The sequence below is a fragment of the Ostrea edulis genome, chromosome 5 (assembly GCF_947568905.1).
Source record: "Ostrea edulis chromosome 5, xbOstEdul1.1, whole genome shotgun sequence".
NCBI lineage: Eukaryota > Metazoa > Mollusca > Bivalvia > Ostreida > Ostreidae > Ostrea > Ostrea edulis.
The window spans coordinates 55,690,528-55,716,729 of NC_079168.1; the positions used below are offsets into that span (position 1 = coordinate 55,690,528).

General features: G+C 33.0%; 1 protein-coding gene across 7 annotated transcripts in view; it reads right to left on the reverse strand.

The window, feature by feature from the left end:
• Positions 1-226: 226 nt before the first annotated feature.
• LOC125650333 (serine/threonine-protein phosphatase 2A 56 kDa regulatory subunit gamma isoform) overlaps positions 227-26,202 on the reverse strand; it is a 44,224-nt gene continuing 18,248 nt past the window's right edge. The window contains exons 7-18 of one of the 7 annotated variants that reach the window (XR_008802896.1): positions 23,385-23,515; positions 22,576-22,635; positions 21,982-22,144; positions 21,191-21,241; positions 20,824-20,943; positions 18,765-18,889; positions 17,860-17,961; positions 13,793-13,865; positions 13,508-13,630; positions 10,589-10,618; positions 7,974-8,938; positions 4,009-4,203 (exon numbers count right to left, since the gene is read on the reverse strand). Coding sequence is in view for 3 of the 7 variants with exons in the window: in XM_048878522.2 (XP_048734479.2) it covers positions 4,057-4,203; positions 13,508-13,630; positions 13,793-13,865; positions 17,860-17,961; positions 18,765-18,889; positions 20,824-20,943; positions 21,191-21,241; positions 21,982-22,144; positions 22,576-22,635; positions 23,385-23,515 (1,095 nt within the window). In the remaining 4 variants the exon portion in view is untranslated. Of the gene's footprint in view, positions 4,204-7,973; positions 8,939-10,588; positions 10,634-13,327; positions 13,362-13,507; positions 13,631-13,792; positions 13,866-17,859; positions 17,962-18,764; positions 18,890-20,823; positions 20,944-21,190; positions 21,242-21,981; positions 22,145-22,575; positions 22,636-23,384; positions 23,516-26,202 lie in introns of all 7 variants that reach the window. The other 6 variants (XR_008802897.1, XM_056164857.1, XR_008802898.1 and 3 more) reach the window with 6 other exon arrangements.

Here is a 26,202-nt window from a genome sequence, read left to right on the forward strand (position 1 = left end):
AAGCCAGATCTTTACTCATTGTTACATTGCTGACAGTATGGTAAAATTCTATCCAGTACACAAGGGTGAGCCAACAAACACCAGGGAAAGATATATATCCATTCCCCAACTACCAATAGCAAATGTACTATCAGTCATTGAATCTGATCGTTAACAATGTTTAAATTAAATCAAGAACGATTATTTCAAGACACAAGCACTACATACATAACACCAAAAAAAATGCCATAAGAGATAAGTTTTTTATTTATTTTTTTTTTAAGAAAGGAAACAATTGAAGGTCGATTTTTTTTGTTGACAACAGTTATACACAGCAGTCCGACTTTACACACGTCAGACCAAAACATCTCCCATCTCCACACATACACTCTATATATTTTGTTCCTGGTCAGATAATACAGAAATATATAATACACATCACAGTTGAACCTTCCCATTTCTTGTTAAATATGTTCATACAATGAAAGTCCATTCACAGTATTTTTCCGTCTGTAATATTATATTCACTTACAATACACATGTCAACGTTTTTATGCAAAACATCACTAGGATTCCGAGTCAAACAGAAAATGAGATGTATTGTGAAAAGTACCAATGCTACCAAGAAGTGAAATGTGCATGTTATGCCCCCCCCCCCCTTCTGGATTCAATACTTTTGAACATTGCATCCCTGTCAGCATCTTCAGAAAAGATGAAGTGCACAAGTTATCAGCAAATAGACCGACCAAAATAATAACATACATTATGGCTCAATTTCTCCTTTATATGTCCTGGATCAAAAATATTCATAGAAAAAAAAATGTTTGGTTAAAATAGACTCCAATCCCCAGAAAATGAAGAATTTATACACCGGCATAAAATGGGAAAACATGTTATGAATATGGCTAATTGGTCACATGAAACAAAATAAAGTGGAGTTTTACAAAGGAAAATGAGATCACTAAATATTCTTGTTAGAATTGTGGATATATTGTGTATATTTCATGCAAGTTTTCCATATTAGCATTGATATAACAAGTATATTTCTAATTAATTAAAAATCAAGTGTCCCACTAGTGTCAACAAAATTAGAAAAAACATAATTCACAAATTTGAAAATTCCATGATACTGTCAACTTTTCAGATATATCTAACCATCAGTTTATCTATATGTTAAAACAAAAATCTCATTATTTACTGCTCAAATCCTTGTAATCACACTAACATTCACATCAATTATCCAATGTACCTTTCATGTGCAATATTGAAATCACACTAAAAATAGAAAAATGTCTAAAATAACACATTTCTCTTACAGTACCAGTTGCCCAAAATTAGCAACTGGTGCATAACAAACCAAAGCTTGTTTTGCGATATGCAATAACTTAAAAGGATAATATAACAAATATGTGCAAATGATTAATATGAAGCTGGTGGTCAAAATCTTACCCATTTCCATGCAATATTTCTTTGAAGACCACACTAATGTGCTGACACTCGTGTTTACATCTTTATGAAATGTAAGACTACTCATAAATGTGCATTACATTACATCTTTTTTAATCATGAAAACTGTGTTTTAACAATTTCCCCATTTTTCTGGATGTTAGAATAAGATTGCTGTGAAGAATTTTGTATTTATACCGAGTGATCATGAAAATAGACATTTAAGAAAATGAACATTTGCAAAATTTAAAGTCTGGCTGAACCAACAACACAAGGTACTATGGGTATAATGTCTCATAAAATACAAGTGATTTACAGTATATTTTCCATTACAGTTTTGATTTAAGAGGTAAACTACATTAACAGTTAAAGCTACAGAAAATAAAACAGCTAAACTGGACAGCTAGATCCCTACGATGTAGTAACAAGTCAATAAAATATTGCAAGTGTCATGATGGTGACAGGATTTTCACTATATGCTATAACATCAGTTAAATGAAGTCTGCAATATGTATTGTTGGCACAAAACAATTTAATTATTTCAAACATAGATTTATTGACTAAATCAATCTGTGCTCATAAATGCATCAAAAGAATCAACCTCAAATGTTATGCACAAGTTTATAATAGCATGTAAATTACTGTCATGAAATCATGATTTTCATTTAAAATTATTATAAAAATCCCCACAACATGACAAGGAATATTCCAATATATGCTTCCATAATTCTCTTATCTTTATTTCAATCAGGTCTAAAAGAAACTGCTTCATATCTGTCATCAATCATTATGGACTAATCTCTCTGAAATGGTGCGATTTGCAACAAAAAGCAAACAAAATTCCCCCCCAAAAAATTACATAAATAAAACAACTCGTAAAAAAAAAAATATATAATACTAAAAATCATGTATGTCGTATCCTATAATCTATGAGTAATTCTGATTATGATTTGGAATGCTGTTGTGTCTATCAAAGGAAAACTGAATGGCTCCATTAATATTTCTCTTGCTTCCAATGACAAATTTTCAATGAACAAAAACAGAAAACATTCACTTTTCTTCTGGAATCATAATTTGTAGGAGCTAACTTTCAAAGGCACATGCATTCATTCACAGAGACTATATAATGAATTACAATAGCTTCACTTCCATGTTATTGTACAATCCATCATCATGAATCTAGTCACAAAACTTGCATAGAAAGAGGGCAAGAAATGCTTCTATAATCGCTTCATATTTTGCTTGAATACAAAAAATTAGAGATCTTCAAATCAAATACTGGGCTTTTTTTTCTTCTTGGAAAATCAAAATACATGTATATATTTCATATCTGTTAATTGAAGCAATTAAAAAATGCTTATCTTATGAAATTTCGTCAAATGAATTCTCTTTATTTTTGAATTTTTCCCAGTCTAGTGATTTATAAAATTGTAGTACAGCTTTTCTTCCTCTTCTCTACTAATAGTAGACATGAGTGTACCCTGTTCAAATATAAACACTGCATTTAAAAACAATCACTAGAACGCTAATGTTGTTCCTGCCTTCCCTTTAATGGAGTCACCACTCGTCAACAAAGTAATAACACAATATCATGTACAATAAAAAGATGACCAGATTTTATCACAGATGTTTTGCTTAAGAACAAGTTAATATACACAAAGAATAAATGAAAAAAAAAATAAGGGGATGTATTTGGAATGCAACAATTACTTTTTTGTAAGTGTTCTATCTTTACTGTTAAAAATTAAATCTGAATATCATACATGTATATATGTGACTCAAGCGGACATGGATGTTCTGAAACCTTCAACAAATCACACAGTCATGAAACTGCAGTTTCATTCGTAACAGTGATAGGAGAAACTCATTCCTTTAAAAATGTAAATCAGACTGACATTCATTGAATAACACATTTCACCATTTCCCATATCTTCGATCTAAACTCATTTTGAATGACAAATGCACACAATTTCTAAAAGAACAAGGAAATTAAGAATTTAATGTGCATAGTTTATTCATAACTAAACCATCTTCATTGAAAAAGTTGGTCAATAACCTCTACTAAAATGGGGGTGTGTGTCCTATCACAGTGGCTTAATAAATAGACTCCGTTACTGTGGGTTATGTCCCCTTCATCCACCACAGGTCTAGGCCTATGACAATAATCGCTCAATTTCCCCCCAAATACAATGCATGTTTACTAAATCAGTTCTGTAAATCTGCAATTCAGGCATATCTAATTACTGAAAAAAGTCATTTGTTTACTCTGTCCGTTACTAATTAAGTATCCTTTTTGCCATTGTACATGTACTACTACACTTTAAAAAAAACTACAACCAAACAAAATTAAGATAATACATTAATGTACACCATAAAAATATCATGTATATATATACAATCATAAATATGTATATAACTGATAATTGTTACAATCTTTAACCTGGGTTTAACCTTTAACCTGGGTTTCTACAAATTAAAAATTGATAATACTCAAGACACTTACACATACATACAAACACACATACAAAAGACATGGCTCTGTGATTGACTTGCAGTATTCAGGTACACTAATTGTTCTTCATATTTTTGTTGCATTATGGTCCTCAATATGGCATTAAGGTCATTTGTGTCTCAGTTTGCACTCTGACTCTCGGAGGAGGTAGACAGATATTCGTCACTGCGTTTGTGAGACTCCAAGGCCCGTATCATGCTTATGTCATGTGGTAGTTCTGATTTTCGACGAAGCAGTGGCTTTTCTTTCGCTTTTTTCTTCGTCAACTGAAAAAGAACAATCTCTTCTCTTCAGAGGAGCTATGTACGATATTCAAACCTTTTCACAATAAAACTGTAAATAGTCCTCATCACAAACATCATGAAGACTACATTTAATAAATTCCTCATACAATGTTCACCTCATCAGATTTTAACCACCGTTGCAAGTCACACCTATTGTCTCTGTTTATACTACATCAAGTTAGGGTAGGTACTACCGGACTCAGTAACCATCGCTAGCAACGATGGATTTTAACACACTAATTCACTAACACTGAGGTGAGTGCTTTCACTTTTCTGAGGACAGTATCTAAACATACTCAATGAATTCTCAAAACATACTGAAATGTGAATAAATGACCCATGCCCAATACCAAATATTTCATAACAGAGAAGTTTGTATTTTCATTCTTCTAATTCCTGTTGCATACATATATAATGATGTCCATCCCGTATGCTATACAACAGACTGCACATCTTAAACAAGAGTTATATCGCCTTTGAGTGGGTCCTCCCGTCATTTAAATGTCATCCCATTATGCCTATAAATCCACTTCCGTCCAGCCTAAACACTCAAGATACACGTAGATAGAGACCGTGTCAGTGGGAAAATCCAATGTCCTTAGATTCTAAACATAGTCCATAGTGTTAAAAAAAGAAAGATAACATTGACATGAATACTGGTAAGATATAAACAATAAGCAATTCATAAGACTATTTCATTGACTATTGCATACACATCACTAAAAAGAGAATTACAATCACAGTACAGGCACTTATATTTATGAATCACATCAAATGTAGCCTGTAAATAACTATGACTGCCATAACAACTAACAAAATCTTATCAGCAACAGCAAAAATTTGACCAACATATATATTTCTATCACCTAACTTGCAATGAGCTTCATCTGATGAGCTTCATCTGTGGCACCAGTCAAAATACATGCAAGTTTGCCTCATGAATTATTTACAAGATTTGAGAAAACCGTTAAGCAAGGGTTTGTAGCATTTTGAGAACACCTAAGTTAGGGTACACCCACATCACATGTCTTGTGTAAGCTTCTTTTCACTTTCTAAAGATGTTTTTTTTCTTTTCTTCACTTAATAGAAAACAAATCAAATTGAGACATAGTAAAACTTGTGTTTGCTGCATAAACATTGTTGAAAATGAAATTCTCCAATGGCTAATGGAAAATCAAGGAATGTTAACACAAGTATAACATTTCCAGTCAAGTTGACTGCTAAAGAGAATTAATCAAACTATGCTTTTACTCGGTGAATTCAAATCTCATTGCACAAACACATTGTATAAACAGAGAAACTATAATTTACTCATGCAGAAGAATTTTCAACATAGTCTGATAAAAAGAAGTTAAAATAATTTTTAAAGTAGTGTCAATTTCAGTATTCTTGTGTCAGTTACAAAAGCCATGACAAAGTGAATTTACTTGGAAGGCAACATGTTACAAAGACAATTAGTAAATAAGGGTGCAACAGAGACTTTACGCATATTCCTCATTAAAAACCTTCCACAGCCTTTTCTTCATGTCTAAATGTATGATTAGGCCGAATACCCATTTATGATTGATCTACTGAATGTATAGAATATCTAATAGGAAGCATTTCACTGGTTTGTAGAATAGCTGACAGTGATTGGTTGAGCACTGTCAAAATCAAATGTTATTTTGTATAAACTACTATGTGTAAAATGTTAATCAATAATGGAAACGATTTTTAAATCAAAAAAAATATTTAAAGCCTGGTTCTGTGACACAAATTTTTAATTCAAATTCTTTTTTTTACTATATACTGGGAAATTTTCATTCTGTGATATATTCATCCCACTGTATTAAAAAACAAGTGGCCCACATACCTTATCAGTCACCTGAGTATTAGTTTAAAGTATCACTAACCCCAAGGGCTATGAAATAGAGAAAAAATAAATCCTGTTTTGCATATCTAAGCTAAATTCTAATATTCAGCATCAGTTTAAAATAAGATGTGTTCTTAAAACTTAAATACCCCCCCCCCCCCCCCCCCCCCCCCAAAGTGCATACACTGATGATTGACTTTTATCATATATATAACACATAACACTATATGACTGATTTTGACCTATCATAAGAGTCAAAAACCCTGGGGTTGCAAAATTCACAATTTTGGTACATCCTTTTCTGCTTTTCCTAAATAGGCATACTGTATCAGCAAAATTAAAGAAGTCTTTAAAATGATCACTATAATAATTTTAGCCCCACTCTGGAACCAAAATCCCTACCCCTGGGATCACGAAATTTACGATTTTGTTAAAGGATTACCTACTCCTTCTAAATATCTATTAAGTTTCAATTCAGTATCAAATAGCATTAAAAAAGATCTTGTTTAAATGTTTTACACATATACACTTTATATAGTTTGGCCCTGCCCTGGAATCAGAACCTCTACCCCGGGACCATGAAATTTACAATTTTGGTAGAGGCCTTCCTGCTCTACATCACTATGTATTTAGTTTTCTTACAAATGTGCAGTTGTAGAGAAGATTTTAGAATATTGGTCACTGTTTGGCAGTTTTTCCTCTGCTCCTAAGACCCCAGGGGTGCAGAAGCCCTAACATCATCCTTGTCCAAAAGATGCTTCATAACAAATTTGAAAAAAGTGAAATCATGGTAGTTATCAAGAAAATGATAAAAATGCTCAATTATTTTAACACATTTTTAAAATCACCAACCAATTTAACCCCACCCTGACACCAAAACCCCTAACCCTGGGATCATGAAATTTAAAATTTTGGTGAAGGACTACCTGCTCTTTCTAAAAATCCATTTCTTTTCAATTTCATATCAATAGCATTTAAGATGTTTTTTTTAAAAAAATGTTTTACACATAAACACTACATACCAAGTTTGGTCCCGCCCTGGAGTCAGAACCTCTACCTCAGAGATCCATGAAATTTATATAATTTTGGTAGAGGCCTTCCAGCTCTACATCACTAAGCATTTAATTTTTCTTACTGATATGTGGTTGAAGAGAAGATGATTTTTGAAAATTAATTAATTTTTGGCAGTTTTTGCCCCGCCCCTAAGGCCCCGAGGGTGCAGGAGTTCTGAAATTTACAATTTAAGTCCCCCTTGTCATAAAGATGCTTCATACCAAATTTGAAAAAAAAATTGGAAGGGTAATTATCATTGTTAATGCATGACTGACGAAGGACCCTGACTGATTGCAATAGACTAGTTTACTCAAGTGACCTAATAACTATTCCTCCCCAAACCATTTATTACTATTCTATGATAATGAGTAAATATTCAAATTTCCCCAGCACACAGTAGTAGTAACAATGAAAAGAGATCTGTTTAATCAACATAAAATTTCTTAGAAATGTCCAAACTCATTCTCATGTATAAGGAGTTGGACTTGCTGGGGAGAAGCCATTAAGACAAGGGGTTCTAGATCTACAACAGTGTATTAATTCATATGTTTTTTTAATCACATATACATACTACCTATTGTAAGTAACATGTACATAATATACAACAAAAACATAAAAGATTTCACCAATAAAAATCTTCAGTAAAACTATGGTTTGCTTTAATATTCATTAGATGCCATGCTGTGTTCTTCGAAAAGTTGTAGGGCTGGGCATTGTGTGTTAAAATCTCTAAAACTCTGTTTTAACTCTAAATATTAGATGTGTCACTCCAGATTAATCAGGTAGGTGAATTATTTGGCCCTGTTACACCGTGTGTGTGTGAGCCTTAGGAAGGTGGTGGACAAACCTGAGCAGAGAATTTAGCATTTATCAATCATTGCCACGTTTTTCATTAGTCCACCACGTTGAGCCCTACAATGAGACGCTACTTTTAAATGAATTTGTTCCCTTACATAATTAACCTCTCCTTGAAATCAAATATGTTTCAACTCTGTTGGAAAATCTTTATGGAGTTTCTTTTTCATAATGAAACCAATTGAAAATATGTGTACAGAATATGGTACTGAAAGAAGTACTATTCGTGATGGTTTCACTTTCCTTATGTTTCTGATAGGTACGTCACTACAGACTTTCCCCTTAAACCAATACAAAATACTGGAATATGTGAGAATGTGTATCAATGCATATTTTTAATGGTTCAGTATTGTGAAAATAAAATTATTACATAGTAATAAATGTATATATTGTAAAATTTTAATTAAATTCAACTTCAATACATTAACTAGAAAGATTACAAGTGACTAAATCTAGATTCTCCAAAACAGACCCCCCCCCCCCCCCCCCCAACCTCTTCCAAACTTGGCAAAGAATCATCTTTCATATGTGTAGAATGAAGAGAGACAAGATGGGCACAATGAAGGGTTGCAAACTAGACTATATCAAAAACACAGCATTCATTTATAATGTTGAATTGGCAAATCACCCAGAATGATGTGAATAGAGCAATGTGCAAGGGGGTTCATATATTTTTACTGTGCAAGGGGGTTCATATATTTTTACTTGTATGTTAGTTATCAATTTCAAATTTTTTTATACATCACTGTTATCAATTTTAAGGGTTTTTTTTTTTCTAAAAAGGAAAAAGTATGTTGAAGGTGTTGCACGGAAATCTATTCACATTCTTGAAAATACAGAAATGAGTATCAAGACTGGTATTTTCTAAGGGGTGCTAGAATACATATATTGTCAGAGAAAGATACGATTTCTTATTATAAAAAGCAGAAACATAAATGCAGTAAATCTTACCGAGAGCTGCACAGAAATAAAAAAAATCAAAACATTCATATTTAACATCATATGACAAAGAGCAAATTGTTGATTTTCAATATGCATTTTAATAAACAATTCAAACACAACCCACTAAATTTTAAGAAATTTGGAATTCAACACTATTTCTACTCTAATTGGGAGTTTAAAAACAAGAGGCCCATGGGCCACATCGCTCACCTGAGTCACCTTGACCATGCCATTGTTCAGCTGTTGTGAATTATAAAAGATCTTTTATCAATCTTTATTCCTATGAATTTTATTTACCCCATATTGTAGCCTCCACCTAGCCCCAATGGAGCACAACACAACTGAAAATGAATTCACATAACACAGAGATGCCTCAACACCCAATAAGACTAACATGATCTTAATGTTCTGGATAAGACCAAGTTTATGAGGTCATAGATCATGGTATGATATGAAATACCTAGCCATAAGAAATCTATTTACAAAATATGAAAGCTCTATTTATCTTAAATAGATCAGAAGATGTTCAATAGGTTAAAATTTTTATCAAAAGTAGGTCAAACTTCCAAGTCAAGGTCACAAGGTCAAACACCAAAGTATAACAAGGTCTTGCCATAAAGAATCTACATACAAAATATGAAAGCCCTACCTAAAATAATTCCGGATATACAGTGTACTTAATAAGTTATGTTTTCTCAAAGGTAAGCCAAACTCAGAGTTCAAGGTCACAAGGTCAAAGGACATGATATGAAATGAAAGGTCTAGCCATAAGAAATTTTAATGCAGGATATGAAAGATCTAACTTAAATAGTTCAGGACATAATGAATAGGTCAGATTCTATAAAAAGTAGGTCAAACTTGAAGGTCAAGGTCACAAGATCACACAGCATTGCACCATATGAAAGTTCTTTCCAAAAAGAATGTATATACACCATATGAAAGCCCTAGCTTAAATAGTTCAAGAAATAATTTTTATAGGTTTTTTATACATACATACATATATATATATATCATCATATAAAACTTATCCCATATTGCAGCCCCATCCTGCCCCAGATGCCATGATTTGATCAAACTTGAATCTACTCTTTATCAGAAAGCTTTCATGTAAATTTCCACTTTTCTGACCCAGTGAAGAAAATTTTAAAAGATTTTCCCTACATATTTGCATGTAAAACTTTGATCCCCTATTGTGGCCCCACTTTACCCACAGGACCATGATTTTAACAAACTTAAATCTACACTATGTCAGAAAGCTTTCATGTAAATTTAAAGTTTCCTGGTCCAGTGGTTCTTGAGAAGATTTTTAATTGATCCCACCCTATTTTCACCTTTTCATGATTATCTCCCCCTTTGAAGGGAGCATGACCCTTCATTTGAACAAACTTGAATCTCCTTCACCCAAGGATGATTTGCACCAAGTTTGATTGAAATTGACCCATTGGTTTTGGAGAAGATGAAAATGTGAAAAGTTTACGGACAGTTGGGACGACAGACAACAAGACAACAGGTGATCAGAAAAGCTCACTTCAGCTCTCAGCTCAGGTGAGCTAAAAATATCTAAGTGACTACCACTTGTAGCTATTTATTGATGTAAAATAAAGGGGGTAGGTCAAGCAAAGTCTGGGAAGCTCCTAGAACATTTAAAGCAGGCAATATCCTTACCAGTTATTATTATCTGCCCAGCATTGCTGGCTAAAATGTGAAAACCTGGTTTAATAATTACCAGTAATCCATCAGTTTGAATTATTCAGAATACAATTTAAAACATTGGTTATTTGATAAATGTAGTAGCGCTCCAATTGAATTAGCAATACAGCTGCATTGGGAAAATGAAATGAAAAAATAAGTTCAAAGTAAATCTACATCTCTATTTATTTTTTGATTTGCACTACTTGGAAAAAACAAACTGCTTTTCAAGAACCTTCATACAGTGCAATTTGGAGATTTCAATAAATGAACATTTTTATGATAAGCTATTCATGAGATACTTGTGCTCTCCTGAAAGATTAACTACCTTTTAAGGATGGGTAAGACAGTGGCATGGACAAATTATTTGTCAGTGAATTTTCCTCATATTTGGTAAAATCGTAGTAAAGGGCACCCCCATTACAAATGTGTCCAAAACATGTGAGAGTTCTTGTCATTTAAAGGAGTTATGGACATGGAAGAAAACCAGTGAAAACTGACACTTCATAGTCCTGTTAAACTTTCTCTGAAATTAATTTTAGTCCGAAATCCACACAACCTATAAAGAATGGATACCCTTCAATAATTTTTCAGTATCTTTTCAGATTTTGTGGTCTAGTCAAAAAATGTATTCCATAATGTGTGAAAATTTACTATGTAAAACTCCATTTTCACTAATGCTCAGATATATAATGTATTCCATAATGTGTGAAAATTTACTATGTAAAACTCCATTATCACTAATGCTACAGATATATGTATTCATCTGATTTTATAAGACAATGTTTCAAAACACATCAAATAAACTATTTTTATGGACTTAATTCATAATGGGAATATGAAGTACTCAAGGTTACTGCTATGTTAAACTATGGAGACATTCAACTTCAAGCTCTTGCACTACTATAACTGCCTTTTATCATCATATATACTTAAATGGTACTTTCAATGCTCATCAATATTTCAGAATTCCAAAGAACTATAAAAATCAATTCATTCTGAACATATTTTCAAATTCTAAGAATAACTGGTGGAGAAATCAAAAAAAAAAAAAAAATATAGAAAAGATCCCAAAATCACACCTCGGTGATTTCCTTATTCACTTGTTTGAGAGCTTTACTTTGTGACATCACATTGTGCAAACAGCTATGACATCACAGTTAGTAAATGGACAACAGCTACTATTATGACTGTGATTTTCTGACATATTTTACTGATGTGATCAATGTCCTGTCTATTTTTAAGGCATTTAAGGGGCATTAGCTGTCATTTCAAACACTTTTTAACCTTAAAACAGGAACATGAATATATGATTTTGGTGATCAAATAATTTTTGTCTTGCTAGACAATAATTCTTCCTTACTTATTTCTTTACACTAAAAGCGGTTATCTAACGTAGTATTTTTTTTTTTTTAAAGGGTTCTCTTGTTCTTGTACAAAATAAATATTTTTATTAGTCTTTAATATATACTCCAATGCCATTGAGAGATTTTGAGAAAAAATGGTTGCCATTGTTTTCACAGCTAATGCCCCTTTAAAAGGGGACATTTATTCTTGTCCCAACGAAAACTTCAGGAGAACTGCAAAACTGAAATCATCCTCACAAAAGAAAGATGGAAGAGACTTCATATATTTTTTGTGCCCAAGTGATTGAAGTTTAACATATACCCTAAAATCTTAAAAATAAGCTGTGGCGTATGTGAAGTTTTGGAAAGAAAGTTAGTGCTTATTTTCAAAATAATCTTTTTAAATCATTTGAGCAAAAAGTATGTTATCGATCAATACGGCTTATTATTAACATTTAGATTTTATTATAACTGTATCAAATGATTTATGCTTAAAATACCTATATTTAAATTTTTTAAATTGAAAGTAAGGAATTGTTTGTATTAAATGTATGTTCATAAAACATTGAAAATGTCCCATTTTGACTATCATACAAAAAGAAAGAAAAAGAAAATTCTCCTCCAAACGGCATTTAAATGCATGGCTATTTTCAAATCAGACTTATTTTCAAGTATTTTTCAGTGTAAGAAATTGCTGGTTTATTTCAAAACCAGCTTACTGTTAAATCCAGTTAATTTTCAAGACCTTAAGGTAGTACCGGTACTGTAAAATGATTTTACTGTATTTGCTATTTCAATGGTTTCTTTCGATGCAATATAGCATCAGCAAATCAAGTTTTCTCCTCTAGTTGCACAATTTCCTTCTTTATAATAACCTTATACACTTTTCTAGTTCACTAGTGGGGTATTTTAGGAATTCTACATAGGCAAAAGAAGACTGGTACCCTATGATGAAAATACTATGGATGCTTTCTTTATACATAACTTTAAAGGTTACATACTCTGGTTTTTCAAAGCATTCCTGATTAGTATATAAAGGGTTCTTCTTAACTTTAACTAATACACAAAGAAAGGAACAAAACAAGTGATTAGTATCAAAGTATTTCATTTCCCTTCTCTCGGAAAATGCTACGCAATTCCTATTTTTGCATTAAGGATTAAAATTGCATTGATTTTGGAATTGATAATGGGACAAGATGCTTTGGAATACATATCAAAATAATGATTAAGCAGAAATCACAAAAAACTGCCCACTCTTTTGAGGGAAAAAAAAACTTCCATGCTATGAATGTATAAAAAAAAATAAAAATTGGAAAAATCCAAAAATATCTGCCCATGCCATTGAACGGCAAATAAGAAATTACTTTACCTAAATTCAAAGCGCTATTAAGAAGGAAAATTCGCTGCAGAAATAAAACTGCCATTGATAAGGATATATACAGATCTCTTATTTAGGAAATACACATTTTTTGTCAAAATGTGCCTATCTGAATGCATAAAGAAAAATCAAAATTAAAAGAGCTTCACAAGTGGCTGATGAAAAGCTTACCTCATTGGCTTCTTTTTCTAACTTTTCAAAATTAACCACAATGTCTCCATCAGCTTCCTCTAAACTATTAGGGGTTCCTGGATTTCCTGATTTCTCCGAATTGATATAAGCAAACTGCTTAAACTACAGAATAAAAATGTCATCTTTTTTTGTTGTTACTCCTTATGCTATTCCAATTAATAAGCCTTCAGAATTTTACTTTAAAAGATCTTTCTTTAAGACTGTAGGAAAGAAATCCCCCTTGTTGCGATAGTAAAAGACAATTTCACAATTTTTCAAACATACTTGCGGATTTCCCATTGCCAGATTTTGAACTTTGTACCAATTATCTTCTCTTTGCTTATTCTTTTCTTTTTCCCTACAAAATATGCCACCTCTTGAGAGTTTCTGAAATTTCATATATACTCTCTGATTCCAAATCACACACTGCCACAAATATATGTTTAATTATCACATGATACTGCAAACTAAATTCGACATGAATAACAGATGTGAAATGCCTTCAACATTATCAAGCGAGCCTATTTCATGTACACTTGTACGTACATCATGTATGAATAAAATGGCTGATGTGAAATATTTACAAATTTAAAATTTAATAATAATTCTTCCAGGATAAGCTTTTTAGCAGTCACAACTACTTTTCAAAGAAGTGCTGATGTATGCGATTCATAGGCAAGCACTTGAATGCAAGATTTGATGGGTTAGTGCATCACACATACAGGGGGTTCCACTTAATCCATTAGCATATTTGTCAGGAAAAAATTATTAGATTAGCTGAATGCCCAATTTACCAAATGAGTAGATTTTATATACCCCATGAACCTCTCTTTGAAGACTTTATAAGGTATTTAATGTTTCACACTGCAATTCTTGGCATCAATATTACAACAAACTATATCATCGGTAGTTATATTCTAATTCATAAGTATTTATTAGTATTTTCTGTTCATGTTGATTTGTTTACTTTTATTGGATTTTATTCAATCATTTGTTCATTTAACTGCATCTGCCATTGTGAAACAAATGTACTACAAGTATGTGTAAAGAACAGAGGCTACAATGCAACCCTAGTTTTTCCGCATTCAGATTGCCGTATAATAAATAAAATGAATGAAAAAATAGATTTGTAGTTTATGATTCTCTTTTTAATTTATTTATTTACTTTAAGCTTTACCAGACCACTGTTTGTTCCGCTCAGGATTTAAGCACCCCTAGTTCTCTGCTTGAATGACATTCACAATCTTTTTTATATTGTACTGATTTGAAGTTGAGGACAGCATAGTCTCTTTGTTAATATTTTTCTGAAGAAGTTTTACAGCTTCAAAGTTGTCTGAAATTGACTGCTCTCTGGTAAAAATATAATTACACACAAGCGTAATTTATGTAAAATCGAGCATCTAATGACTGTTTTCTATGCAGAAGATACTTGCCTATCAATTTTATTTCAATCAAATTACTCATCAATATAAATATGTGAGTAAATTTGCACATCGATTGATTTGTATTCAAAGCAGAAGATTAAAGTCTATATATTTAATTCTTCATGATACAAATTATATATAAGCACAATTATTTAGGTAAATTTTTCCTTCATTTGATTCCTATTTAGAACCAATTCCAGGTACCTCCATGTAATCATAGCTCAAGTGTATTTCAATTTTAATTGAATCCCATACCCAAACAATATGTATGTATCACAAGATAAAACCCACCAAAACGAGTCATTTAAAATCAATCTACTTGGCCCGGTAATATACCGCAGGGCATGCAGTTGGTATCTGTAGCTTAGATAAGCTAGCACTAGGGGTCAATCCGAGTTCATGAAGTGTGACTTCTCAACTGTGAATCTATTCTATCTGTATTTACAAAAATTAGGGGGTCAAAAGGTGTGCAGTTGCTAGGACAGAGATCGATTGTGTGTATCACAGTACTCTTCTAATACTAGAATAACGGAATTTCGAAAGTTTGCTCAACAAAAAAAATATAAAAGAATATAAAGAAAATGGTTTGGTGCAGTGATAGATTAGATTGACCGAAATATATGAATATGTGATATTGGATTAAGTGGAGCCCTCTGTATTGATGGAAGGACAGTAGTCAAGAGAAAATTTAAACAAGAAGCAGGCCACAGGCCTTAACAGTCACCTGAGTACCATAGCCCATACATAGATCTGTCAGGGAGTCTCATATTTGCATTTAACCCACTTGCTGGAGTCTTTAATACACAGCTTTATATTTATGGATACAATTCCCATTCAATTACAATAGAAGATAATATGAAGTTTGAGGCATTTAAATCAGCCCTTATTTAATTTTGGTAGACAGCTACATCCTCTCTTCTAAATGTGTATTCATCTTTCATTGAACATCAGAAGAACAAGAAAAGATTTCTTAAGCATTTAAACATTACATATTTTAAGACCATATTGCCATGTTAGCTCCCCCCTTTCCAAGTTTCAACTGACCTGACCAGTAGTAAGGCTATGGATATTGTCATTGTCATAATCGTTATGTACAAAAATAATTGTCACAATACATAAGATTAAAGGAGATTTTTTCTGCAGAAGTAGAGAATAGGATTTTCTAAGATTTAATATATTTTCACTATAGCCATACTGGCCTTACCCCAAGTCTGAACCCCTGACCCAGCCAGGAGCAATGCATATCACAATTTTAAGTACAATGTAGATTAAGGCTTCATGGACATCATAACTACGCATTCAGTTTATCTTCCACTACTGTGGGGAAAAAAAAGAAAGGATTTCTAAAAAATTTAATGCATTTCAGATATTTATGGTCATATTGGCCCCACCCTAGGGCTTAAAACTTGAACACAGGTGCCATGATTTTCACAACTTAGCTAGAGGACCTAATGGACATCACAACTATACCTTTAGTTTTATTCATAAACATATGAGAGGAGAAAATATTTTATAAGATTTAAGACATCTCACTATATGGTAATATTGTCCCCCCCTAGGGTGTGAATCAGACCCAGAGGTCATGAATTTCGCAATTTAGGTAGAAAGCTTCATCGACATCATAACCATGCATTTAGTTTTTCTCACACATGTATGAGAGTAGAGAAGAAGATTTTTCTAAGATTTAATACAATTTCACAAGAGAGCCATATTGGCCCTACCCTACGGCCTAAACCCCTAACCCAAGTACCCCTTGCTTGGCGTAAGAGGCGACTAAATGGGGCGGTCCTTCGGATGAGACCGCAAAAACTGAGGTCCTGTGTCACAGCAGGTGTGGCATGATAAAGATCCCTCCCTGCTCAATGGCCATAAGTGCCAAGCATAGGCCTAAATTTTGCAGTCCTTCACAGGCAATGGTGACGTCTCCAAATGGGTGAAATATTCTCGAGAGGGATGTTAAACAATATTTAATCAATCAATCTGAACCCCTGACCAAGGGGCCATGAATTTCACAATTTTGGTAAAGGGCTTCATGGACAACATAACCATGCATTCGGCTTTTCTCCCACAAGCAAGAGTGTAGAGAAGATCTTTGAAAATTTAGATTTTTCTCAGTTTTGACCCAACCCATGAGGCCCTGGAGGAGCTAGAAATCATAAATTTCACAATTTACAGTCCTCTTATCCTAAAGAAGCTTCACACCAAAAATGGTAACAATTGGCCTTGTAGTTATCAAGAAGAAGTTAACAAGAGCAACGCCAATGTGGCATAATACGCCCATAGATTTTGCTCAAGGAAAACATATTTCAGTGGGATTCATATTTTAGTGAAGTTAGCACTGTCCTCTGTGAGCAAATTCATTATTATGCTTGTAGAAATGGATATCAAGATATAAAGAGGGAGAGCCTTAGAATGCGCTACTTCATAAATATGCTAACGGTTCGGTTTGTATCCTGCCCACAAGGTTTTCCTAATAAGTGATACTACGACCTTGACCTTGAAAAACAATAGGCGTCTTCCTCTCATCATGGTGATCAAATGTACCAAGTTGTAAAGTCCTAGGGTTTATGGTTCAGTCTGTATCCTGCCCACAAGTTCCGGACAGACAGACAGACAGACGGACGACGCCATACCATAATACATCCCGTCTTTGACGGGCGTATAAAAATGTAAAATTGGTAATGGGAGGTGGCGGACGAAGACCAATGGCAATAGGTCACCTGAGTGACTCAGGAGACCTAAAAATCGGAAAATATTCACTATATATTTTCTACAATTTTTAAGAGGGCTAAATTCCATTAATTTCAAATTCCTGTTGAATTACCAAACTGAAAATTTCAAAAACTGATAAAAAAAATAATTTCAATCCCCCCATTTATCCACAAAAACGTGTTGAAAACTGATTGAGATACGATGAAGACTACACACTTTTGTCTTTCTGTCTTGTACTGCTGTGTACAATCATCAAACAACTTCTGGTTCATCTCCATAAACAATTTCAAAGCATTATAGATGAGTCCATGAATAGTTCTGCAAAACAAATGCAACTTCATAAATCTCAAAAGCTGAAATTTTATAAGACATCTTGTAAATTCATTAATATATATACTATTAGCAGAAAATTTCATATTACAAGATTTTCAATGATTTTTTTCAAACTGATAATGAAATGTTTTAAGTGATGACATCTGTTGCACAATATATCTAAAACCAGGTTACATCAGGTTATATGTATATACTGTACATAAAGCAACCTTTTCCTTCATTTTGAAACTTCAGAAACTGTAATTGTGCTGCAATAATAAAGCCTTTCGAAGGAATCAATACCCTTGTGCAAGTATTGAAATTTTGACACAGAACACATTTATGCCATTCAACCACACACTCAAAAAATGTGCATAATATTTATTCAAATCAGTTCATGCACTTTATAAAAGCCACTTCACCTTAGTCAAAATCAGTACATATATTGCACATCTATATAATTATGCGTTGTAAATTGTTTGGCAGTGAGTTAAGTGTCACACCACACATTAATGACCAAAATAAAAAAATTAAAAAAAATAAAAATGCAATATTACAAAAGAAAAAACCCATAATGATAATATCCCAAACTGTGTCACAGCTTGTTCATTACATAATTAAATTTGATTTTTTGAAAAATAATATTACTCATCTGAAATCTACTCCAAATTATGAAAATTATCTTTTGAAAAATTGGTTTATTAAAAGTGTAGTGAAGCACAAGTCCACATGAAATCCATGTTTTAAAGATCCCTCTAGGAGAAAGAAGGGGAGGGAGAAATAAAAAAGAGTGGAATATTGTTTCTTACTTGTTCCAATGTTCCTTGCTCTTATACAAGGCTGGAAACATAATTGGCAGGATTGTGGACGCATTATCGCTTATCAGACTAAGGATGTACTCATTATTCCAGAAGTATAGCGCTCGCTCGGCCACCTGCAGGTTAAGTAACACAAAATAATCGTACAAACCAAAACATTATGCAACCAATCTGCAAGCAAGCACTTTTTAAAGGAAAAACAAACCAAAATCTTGTTAGTTCAGCAATGATAATATAAAAAGCAACTGTCTGCTTGGTTACATGATTTTTTCTTAACATTCTGTATTACCCTTGTAAATAACCCAAATCATATTTTAAAAATTATTTCTTTCTCAAAAATCCTTTCAGATCCAAATTTCCTACTTGAGCCGTTCAATTTGAATAAAGGCCCATGGGCCACATTACTCACCTGTGCAGTACACTTCATTGCAGCTCTGCCATCGTTCTAGGGATCACTGTGTGAACAAATTCTAATCTACTACATGAGAATCCTCACACACTAATTTGAAAATTCATTTTTTTCTTGATTCTTGAATAAGATTTTAAAAAACTGCCCTGGATATATGTAAAAGTTTAAACTTCTATCTCCATCCTGCCCCTGCAAATCATAGCTTGAACAAACTCCAATCTTAATTTGACAAATTGGTCTCTCATGGCGCTTGAAAAAATCTTAAAAGAATTTTCCTATACATTCCTTGTAAAACTTTAAACCTAATTGTGGTCTATTCTGAACCCATGGGTAATGGATTAAAGAAACTTCCATTTAAGTTTCGGATTTTCTGGTCGAGTGGCTCTTGAAAACAGAATTTTTTTGGTTACGGCAATCATATTTCTAAACTATCTCCCTTTGGAAATGGCTTTATTCCCCTTCACTTAATGATATTTTATGGCAACTTTGGTTGAAATAGACACAGTGGTTTTCCCTACATCTATTAATAGGGAAAATTGTTGGGGAGGTGGGTGTAAACATGAAACAAGCCATACCAGTCTTTAAATTTTGGGTCCTCACATACATGTATATGCATTACACTCAAAATACAGTGGGTTTTTTTTAAAAGGAGGGGGGGGGGGGGGGGGGGGGGGGGGGCGGCGGCGCAATTTTCCACTCTCAAGTACACTGGTAACCAAACAGACTGTTAAAAAATTTAAAAGCTCTTCTGAAATCAAAACAAGGACATAAATATATTAATCACATGACCAAGACCACATGATGCACAAGATGAGTGAACAAAGCATACAGAGAAAACATTGTGATCAATGTCTTACTTATTCCAGTGTTGTTTGGTGCTATAGAGGGCTGGGAACATTATAGGCAGGATAACACTAATGTTATCACAGATAAGACTCAAGATGTACTCATTGTTCCAATAGTACAGCGCTCGCTCTGCTACCTAGAAATTCACTCACAGGTCAAGTCACACGACAATGTTATATATACAGCCAGAAAAACAACAAACTTATTGGCAGTGAACCGTAAATTACATGTATACTTCTTGTGAAATGAAATATGTGTTATTACTGAACATTATCACTTAATTCTATTTATTGAAAACTATGGACTTACATTGAATTCGTAATCAGAAACATTCTGAACATTACCTCCATGACTTCATTCTGAATTTTTTCCAATAATTTTAATATCATGCATCAGATTTGTTGGTCATGTTTATTAACATTCAAGAAACCATTGGTATACTTAATTTTTTTTTAGCAGTAAATAAGATGTGTCTGTTTCAGTATGCCCCCAAACTGTTTCAATGTGGCAAATATGACCATGACAAATATTCTTGACTTTTTTTATCAGTCACATAGCACGGACCCCTCAGTTCACCAAGTCTGAAAAACTCTTATCTTGTACAAAGATATGACCAAGGTTCAAGCTGAAGACAGACATATCAAATGTAACATGGATTAACTTACAATTGCATATACTTATCATCAATTGAGTATAATAATGAAAATATCCAAGTGTAACCTAATTATGAGTAAACAAATCATCAGATGATGTCAGGACAAAGTGTACATTTGTAAAGAATGACAATGTGCAAACCTGAAAGTGTGGGCTGGATACACATTTTGCTAACTGTTTAAAAAGTGGAACCATGATTTTGTTGAATTCTGCAGGCTCTATCACGTCTAGAATTTCTTCTAGCTCATTCAGGAACATAACCTGTTAAAGTCAAGGAATTAATTCAACACTTGAACACGATTTTTAAGTTTGAGCAGATTTTAAAAAGTGAAAATAATCTTACATTTCTCAGAATAATACATATACATAAAGATTTTAGGTACCCGTATGTTGAATACACAACAGGTAGAACATGTTAAATTCATTTCAATTTTAAACTGTAAAGTAATGTTATGCTTTAAAGTAACATAAAATTTGTCTGTTCAACAAATTTCACAGACTTTCTCACCTCTTTTGGACTGTGTACTTTTGGCCAAAACTTTAGAAGTCCCATTATAACCTGAAATTGTCAATTTGGTTGTCATTTTATCATTTTTATTTCTACCATCTCTGTAAATCAAAAATTACATTTTAATTGAGGTAAAATATTTACATACAGTCAAACCTGTATTAGAGACCATCCAATGAAGAATGGAAAAAAGGTCACATATGCAGAAATACTTTGTACAATGGAGAAAATAAATGCACATGTATTTGGAATTCATTTAGAATTTCAAGTATGGTTTTAACAGTTGTAAAATAAAAATAATAGTTAAAAATCTAAAATACAATGTTGTCTTTTTTTAAAATTCACATACAATAGCGAGTTGCTTAATATGGTGAATTGCTACGGCAGTTTTTTAAACTGTACATGACACATGCTGTGTTTCACGTCTTAGGTTATTATTTCAAAAGTGAAAATTCCAGTAGCAAAATTAGATATTTTACTCAGCTTTTATCTACTGTAGATTGTTTATATTAATATTACACAAGTACGCAATATTACAAAATCGCTGTTTAATGTCAGTTGACAAAGATGTGAAATCACAAATGTTACATATACACGTATAAATTGTGATGAATAAAAGCCCAACTTCCAAAGTAGGGAGAAAAGCTTCTTGTGAATTAAGGTAAAACAGTTGAAATGACAGTAATAGAGCTTTGCATTACAGACAAACCATCCATTCATCTCAAATACATGTGCTATTTCAAACACTTATTTTCATCAACATTTCTACCCTCCTCTTTCATGACACATACCGGTTCTGTTAAGCTTGGATCCTTCTCTAAGAACTGCACCACACAGTAAGCCAGTTGTGGGTGATACACACTAAGGGATTTGGCCTTGTGAAGGGGCAGCAACACCTTCAGTAGGAACACTTTGTGCTCCTCCTTCAGGGGCAATGCAAACCCATTGATGATGCTGTAATGGAAAGTTAAACCGGTTGAACTATGCAAGATCTAGTTTCCGATGCTTTGTAAAATTTCCAGTATGGTTTTAACAGTTGTAAAATAAAAATAACGTCTTTTTTTAAAATTCACATACAATAGCGAGTCACTTAATATGGTGAATTGCTACAGCAGTTTTTTAAACTGTACATGACACATGCTGTGTTTCACGTCTTAGGTTATTATTTAAAATTATCTTCAAAATTTCCTTTATATATCTAAAAATGCAAAAGAAAGTCTCCTAATAAAACAATGTATTTATTGAATATCAATAGCTTTCCTTTTTAGGTCTATTATATCTTTTATGCTGTTCAAGTAACCAAAAAGACCTTTGAACTATGAACTGACATGCCAAAAACAATCTGCCTCAATCTCTGATCTTGGGAGTACCTCTCATTTACATACCTGCCTAATATTTCCAACAATTCTGCTATACCATTGCAATGCTCAGTTTCATAAATATATCTGAAAAGATTGCATCAAACTCCAGTTAGTATAATTAATATATATACCGTACCATGTGATCAAATAATAAATGTGTTAGGCTATTATACATCTTACTAAAAGTGATTTGTATAGACTCAATCAGTTTGCAAAATTTGTACTGTACATATCTGGAATTAGCAAGGTAGGGGTAAAATGCTGTGTCCTAAAAAATTCAAATGTGTTGACCCTTTAGTTTAAATGAATTTCTTGGAACTATACATCATATTCAATCTATTATGACAAATGACATTGATTACTTTGAATTTTAGATAAGGCATAGTTTGTCCATTCATTCATTAATTCACACATTTCATTACTCTATAACCTCAAATGTACATGTATTCAACAGTCTAAATTATTTTTACCTTCACTACACAGTATGTAGTACTTCACACATCTTAATATGTGCATCTCCATGCAATTTCTGCAATATTTTCGAGATCTGAACCAAAACATTGGAGTATTTCTTATATCTAGCTTTAACCAGATTTTCAAATTTTTAGACTGTCAAATGTTAAATTTAGTTCATACTAAGCCAAAATATCCAAGGCTTGAACATGCAATGAAAAAAGTTATTCTAATTTTTTTTTTTTTACAAGGGTAGATGCAATTGCAGCCATGTTGTTTACCTTTGATGCATTTTCTGTCCACTAAATGTTGGACATATTTTCAAGCGAAAACCTTTTCTAGAAATTATTTAGCAACTCAGCTAAATATCCTTCACTTACCTATAAAACATATTGTTTATTTGTTTCCTAATGTATGCTCTTAGTCCTAGAAATTTTCCATAAATTCTGTGCAATATTGTCTTTAGAAAATCCCGCTCTCTTGGGTCTTCACTATCAAATAAGTCTAACAGCTGTAAAATATAACAATAGGATCATGATCATTCAAGTTCTAGTACATGCATTACTACTAGTATATCTTCTTTTTTTAAATTTCAGTTTGGTAATAATAATTGCCCACTTTCCCTTCTCTCATACTAATGGGTATGACACATCAACTGGCAGAATTTGAATGTTCTATGTGTCATAGTGTGCAAGACAAGACTCAGCTGCAACAATGAAAAAGTTAGCGTACTTAATTAAGTCCTTCAATAATAAGAACATTCCTACAACTTCCTGTTAAACCTTCCTGCAGGATCTAACCTGTAACTGCCCTTACTACTCATGACAGGGTGAGGATTTAAATCCCAGAACAATGAAGAGGATCATGGAGCCCAGGTCTTTGTTAAGGTCTCGATTTCAAGGGCCAGGGCCTTTCCAATTGGGAAAAATAGCTACATTTGCTTGAAATTGGGAAAAATGTTTCATACAAAGAAATAGGGAAAACCCAATTCAGAATGCTTTAAGGTATAATTGGGCTCCTTCTGACTTTCAATCTGGTCATAGCTTACCTCATTCAAATAAGCAGAAGCAAAAAAATTAGGCTTACTTAAGAATTTTTAAGCAAAAATTGTAATCTGTGGGCCTGTGAAGAAGATTTATGAACAATTAGGCTACGCTGCTTGATTTGTTTTCATTGTTTGGGAATTTCAAACTAAAAATTGGGAAAAATACCTGCATTTCAGTATTGGGAATGGGGCCTTATTTCGGCCCCCTACAGACCCTAAAAAAATCCCTGGAGCCACTTGACTCGCCTGAGCTAATGCACTTCCCCATGTAGTTATAGCACCCTCTTATGGCTCTACCTATCCAAAGATAATGGTGTGACCTTTTATGGTTCTACCCAACTCAAAGGTAATGGTGTGAACAAACTTGAAAATATACTACCCATCTATTGTACTTGCTTGCATAATAACTTTAAAAATTTTCTCAAGAGTTTTGCTACATATGACTGTACAACTACAGTGTACCTACTTTAGAATGCAATTTGAATCAACCATTTTGAGAGCTTATCTTGGTATCCCTGATTTCATTAGGGAAGGATGACTATCATATTGTTATAAGCAGAATTTCCTTATCATGTAATTGTACATTTTAAGAAATATGACAGGAATAAGCTTGGATTTCAACATTATCTGGTAATAAACAGTCTCATAATATAAAATCTTGTTGCAAATATCTCATTGTAAAAAAAAGTCTACAATATTTATTCCAATAATAAAATCTAAAACCCTATTATGGGTACATACTGTAGATCAAAATGTTACGTTATGAAATTCCAAATCAAAATAAGTTGGTTTTGACTTATAAAAAAAAAAAGTAGTCTTAAAAGGTCACAGTGGGTGTACAGGGCCCAGGGTAAAACTCTTCAAAACTTTGTATTTAAGTTTTTGCATTCAAATGGTTACATTTTTAATAAAACAGGTCAAAACTAGATAGACTTTAGTTGTGAGGCAACAAACACAACCGATGCAATTTTTTATGTCAGAAGTAGTGGCTATTTCATGAATGAAGGAGCTATCAAGAAAACGTCTCTCAAAATGCCAGAAAAAGTGATTGTCAGCCACCTGAATGGAACAGCATTCAATAATACAATGCTGTGTTGGCCTGAGGAAAACATCGATTTAAACAAAAAATAATGAAAGTAAGAGATAATTGGAAGATACCCAGGTTGTTGATTTACAAGTGATATAAACAATTTTCCAATGGTGTGTTCAATTTCAGAGATGCTTCACTACGTCGAAAACCACTATAATTATGTAATGAAAATACGAAATTTCATATTCATGACATTATTATGAGAGACAGACATCTCTTATGGTAAGAGAAGTCGCATCTGTTTGTGATGTTAGCAAATCTTCAGTTTGCAATACCCTCGCTGAGGACCATAAATGGTATTCTAGGGTATCTGATTCATAGCTAAGGAGATGCGACAAGTGTGTGCAGATGACTAAGGATAAGAAATAACTGCAACGTTATAGAAACGCCTATCTGGCTTGACGTCAGGGTGGGTCATGCACCTTGTATATACAAAGCATTTGTGCTGACAACGCACTTAAACTATTATGAAATGCTCTGATTTTTGTATAATTTAATTATCATAGTCTATATCAAAACGTTATTTCACACAACTGCCACACTCATTACTATAAAGAGAAAAATAATGTGCTCGCAATTTTTTTGGACAGCCCTCGTATGAGTATTTAAAGCTAATTAATATATCACTCAAATCTAATATTTCTCACTCAATTTTCATATTTCTTATCTTGTACTTCTTTAGAAAACAAGAGGCCCAGGGGCCTTACAGGTCACCTGAGTATCATTTAACAACCTTCCAATGTTTGAATTAGGTTTGTGTTTAAATATAAGAATTTTACTTTTGGATGGAAGAAACATTGAATAGCTATGTGGTCAGCCCCGCCTTTGCACCAGAACCCCTGACCCAGGGGCCATAAATTTCAGTTTTGAAAGAAGCATCCTTGATCATCATTATCATACTATTAGTTTGTCTACTTAATACCCAGCAGCAGAGGAGAAGATTTTCAAAGAAATAAAATGCATTTTCACTATATGATCAATAGGGCCCCACCCTAATACCAGAACCCCTGACCCAGGGGCCATAAATTTCACAATTTTGAAAGAGGCATCCTTGCTCATCATA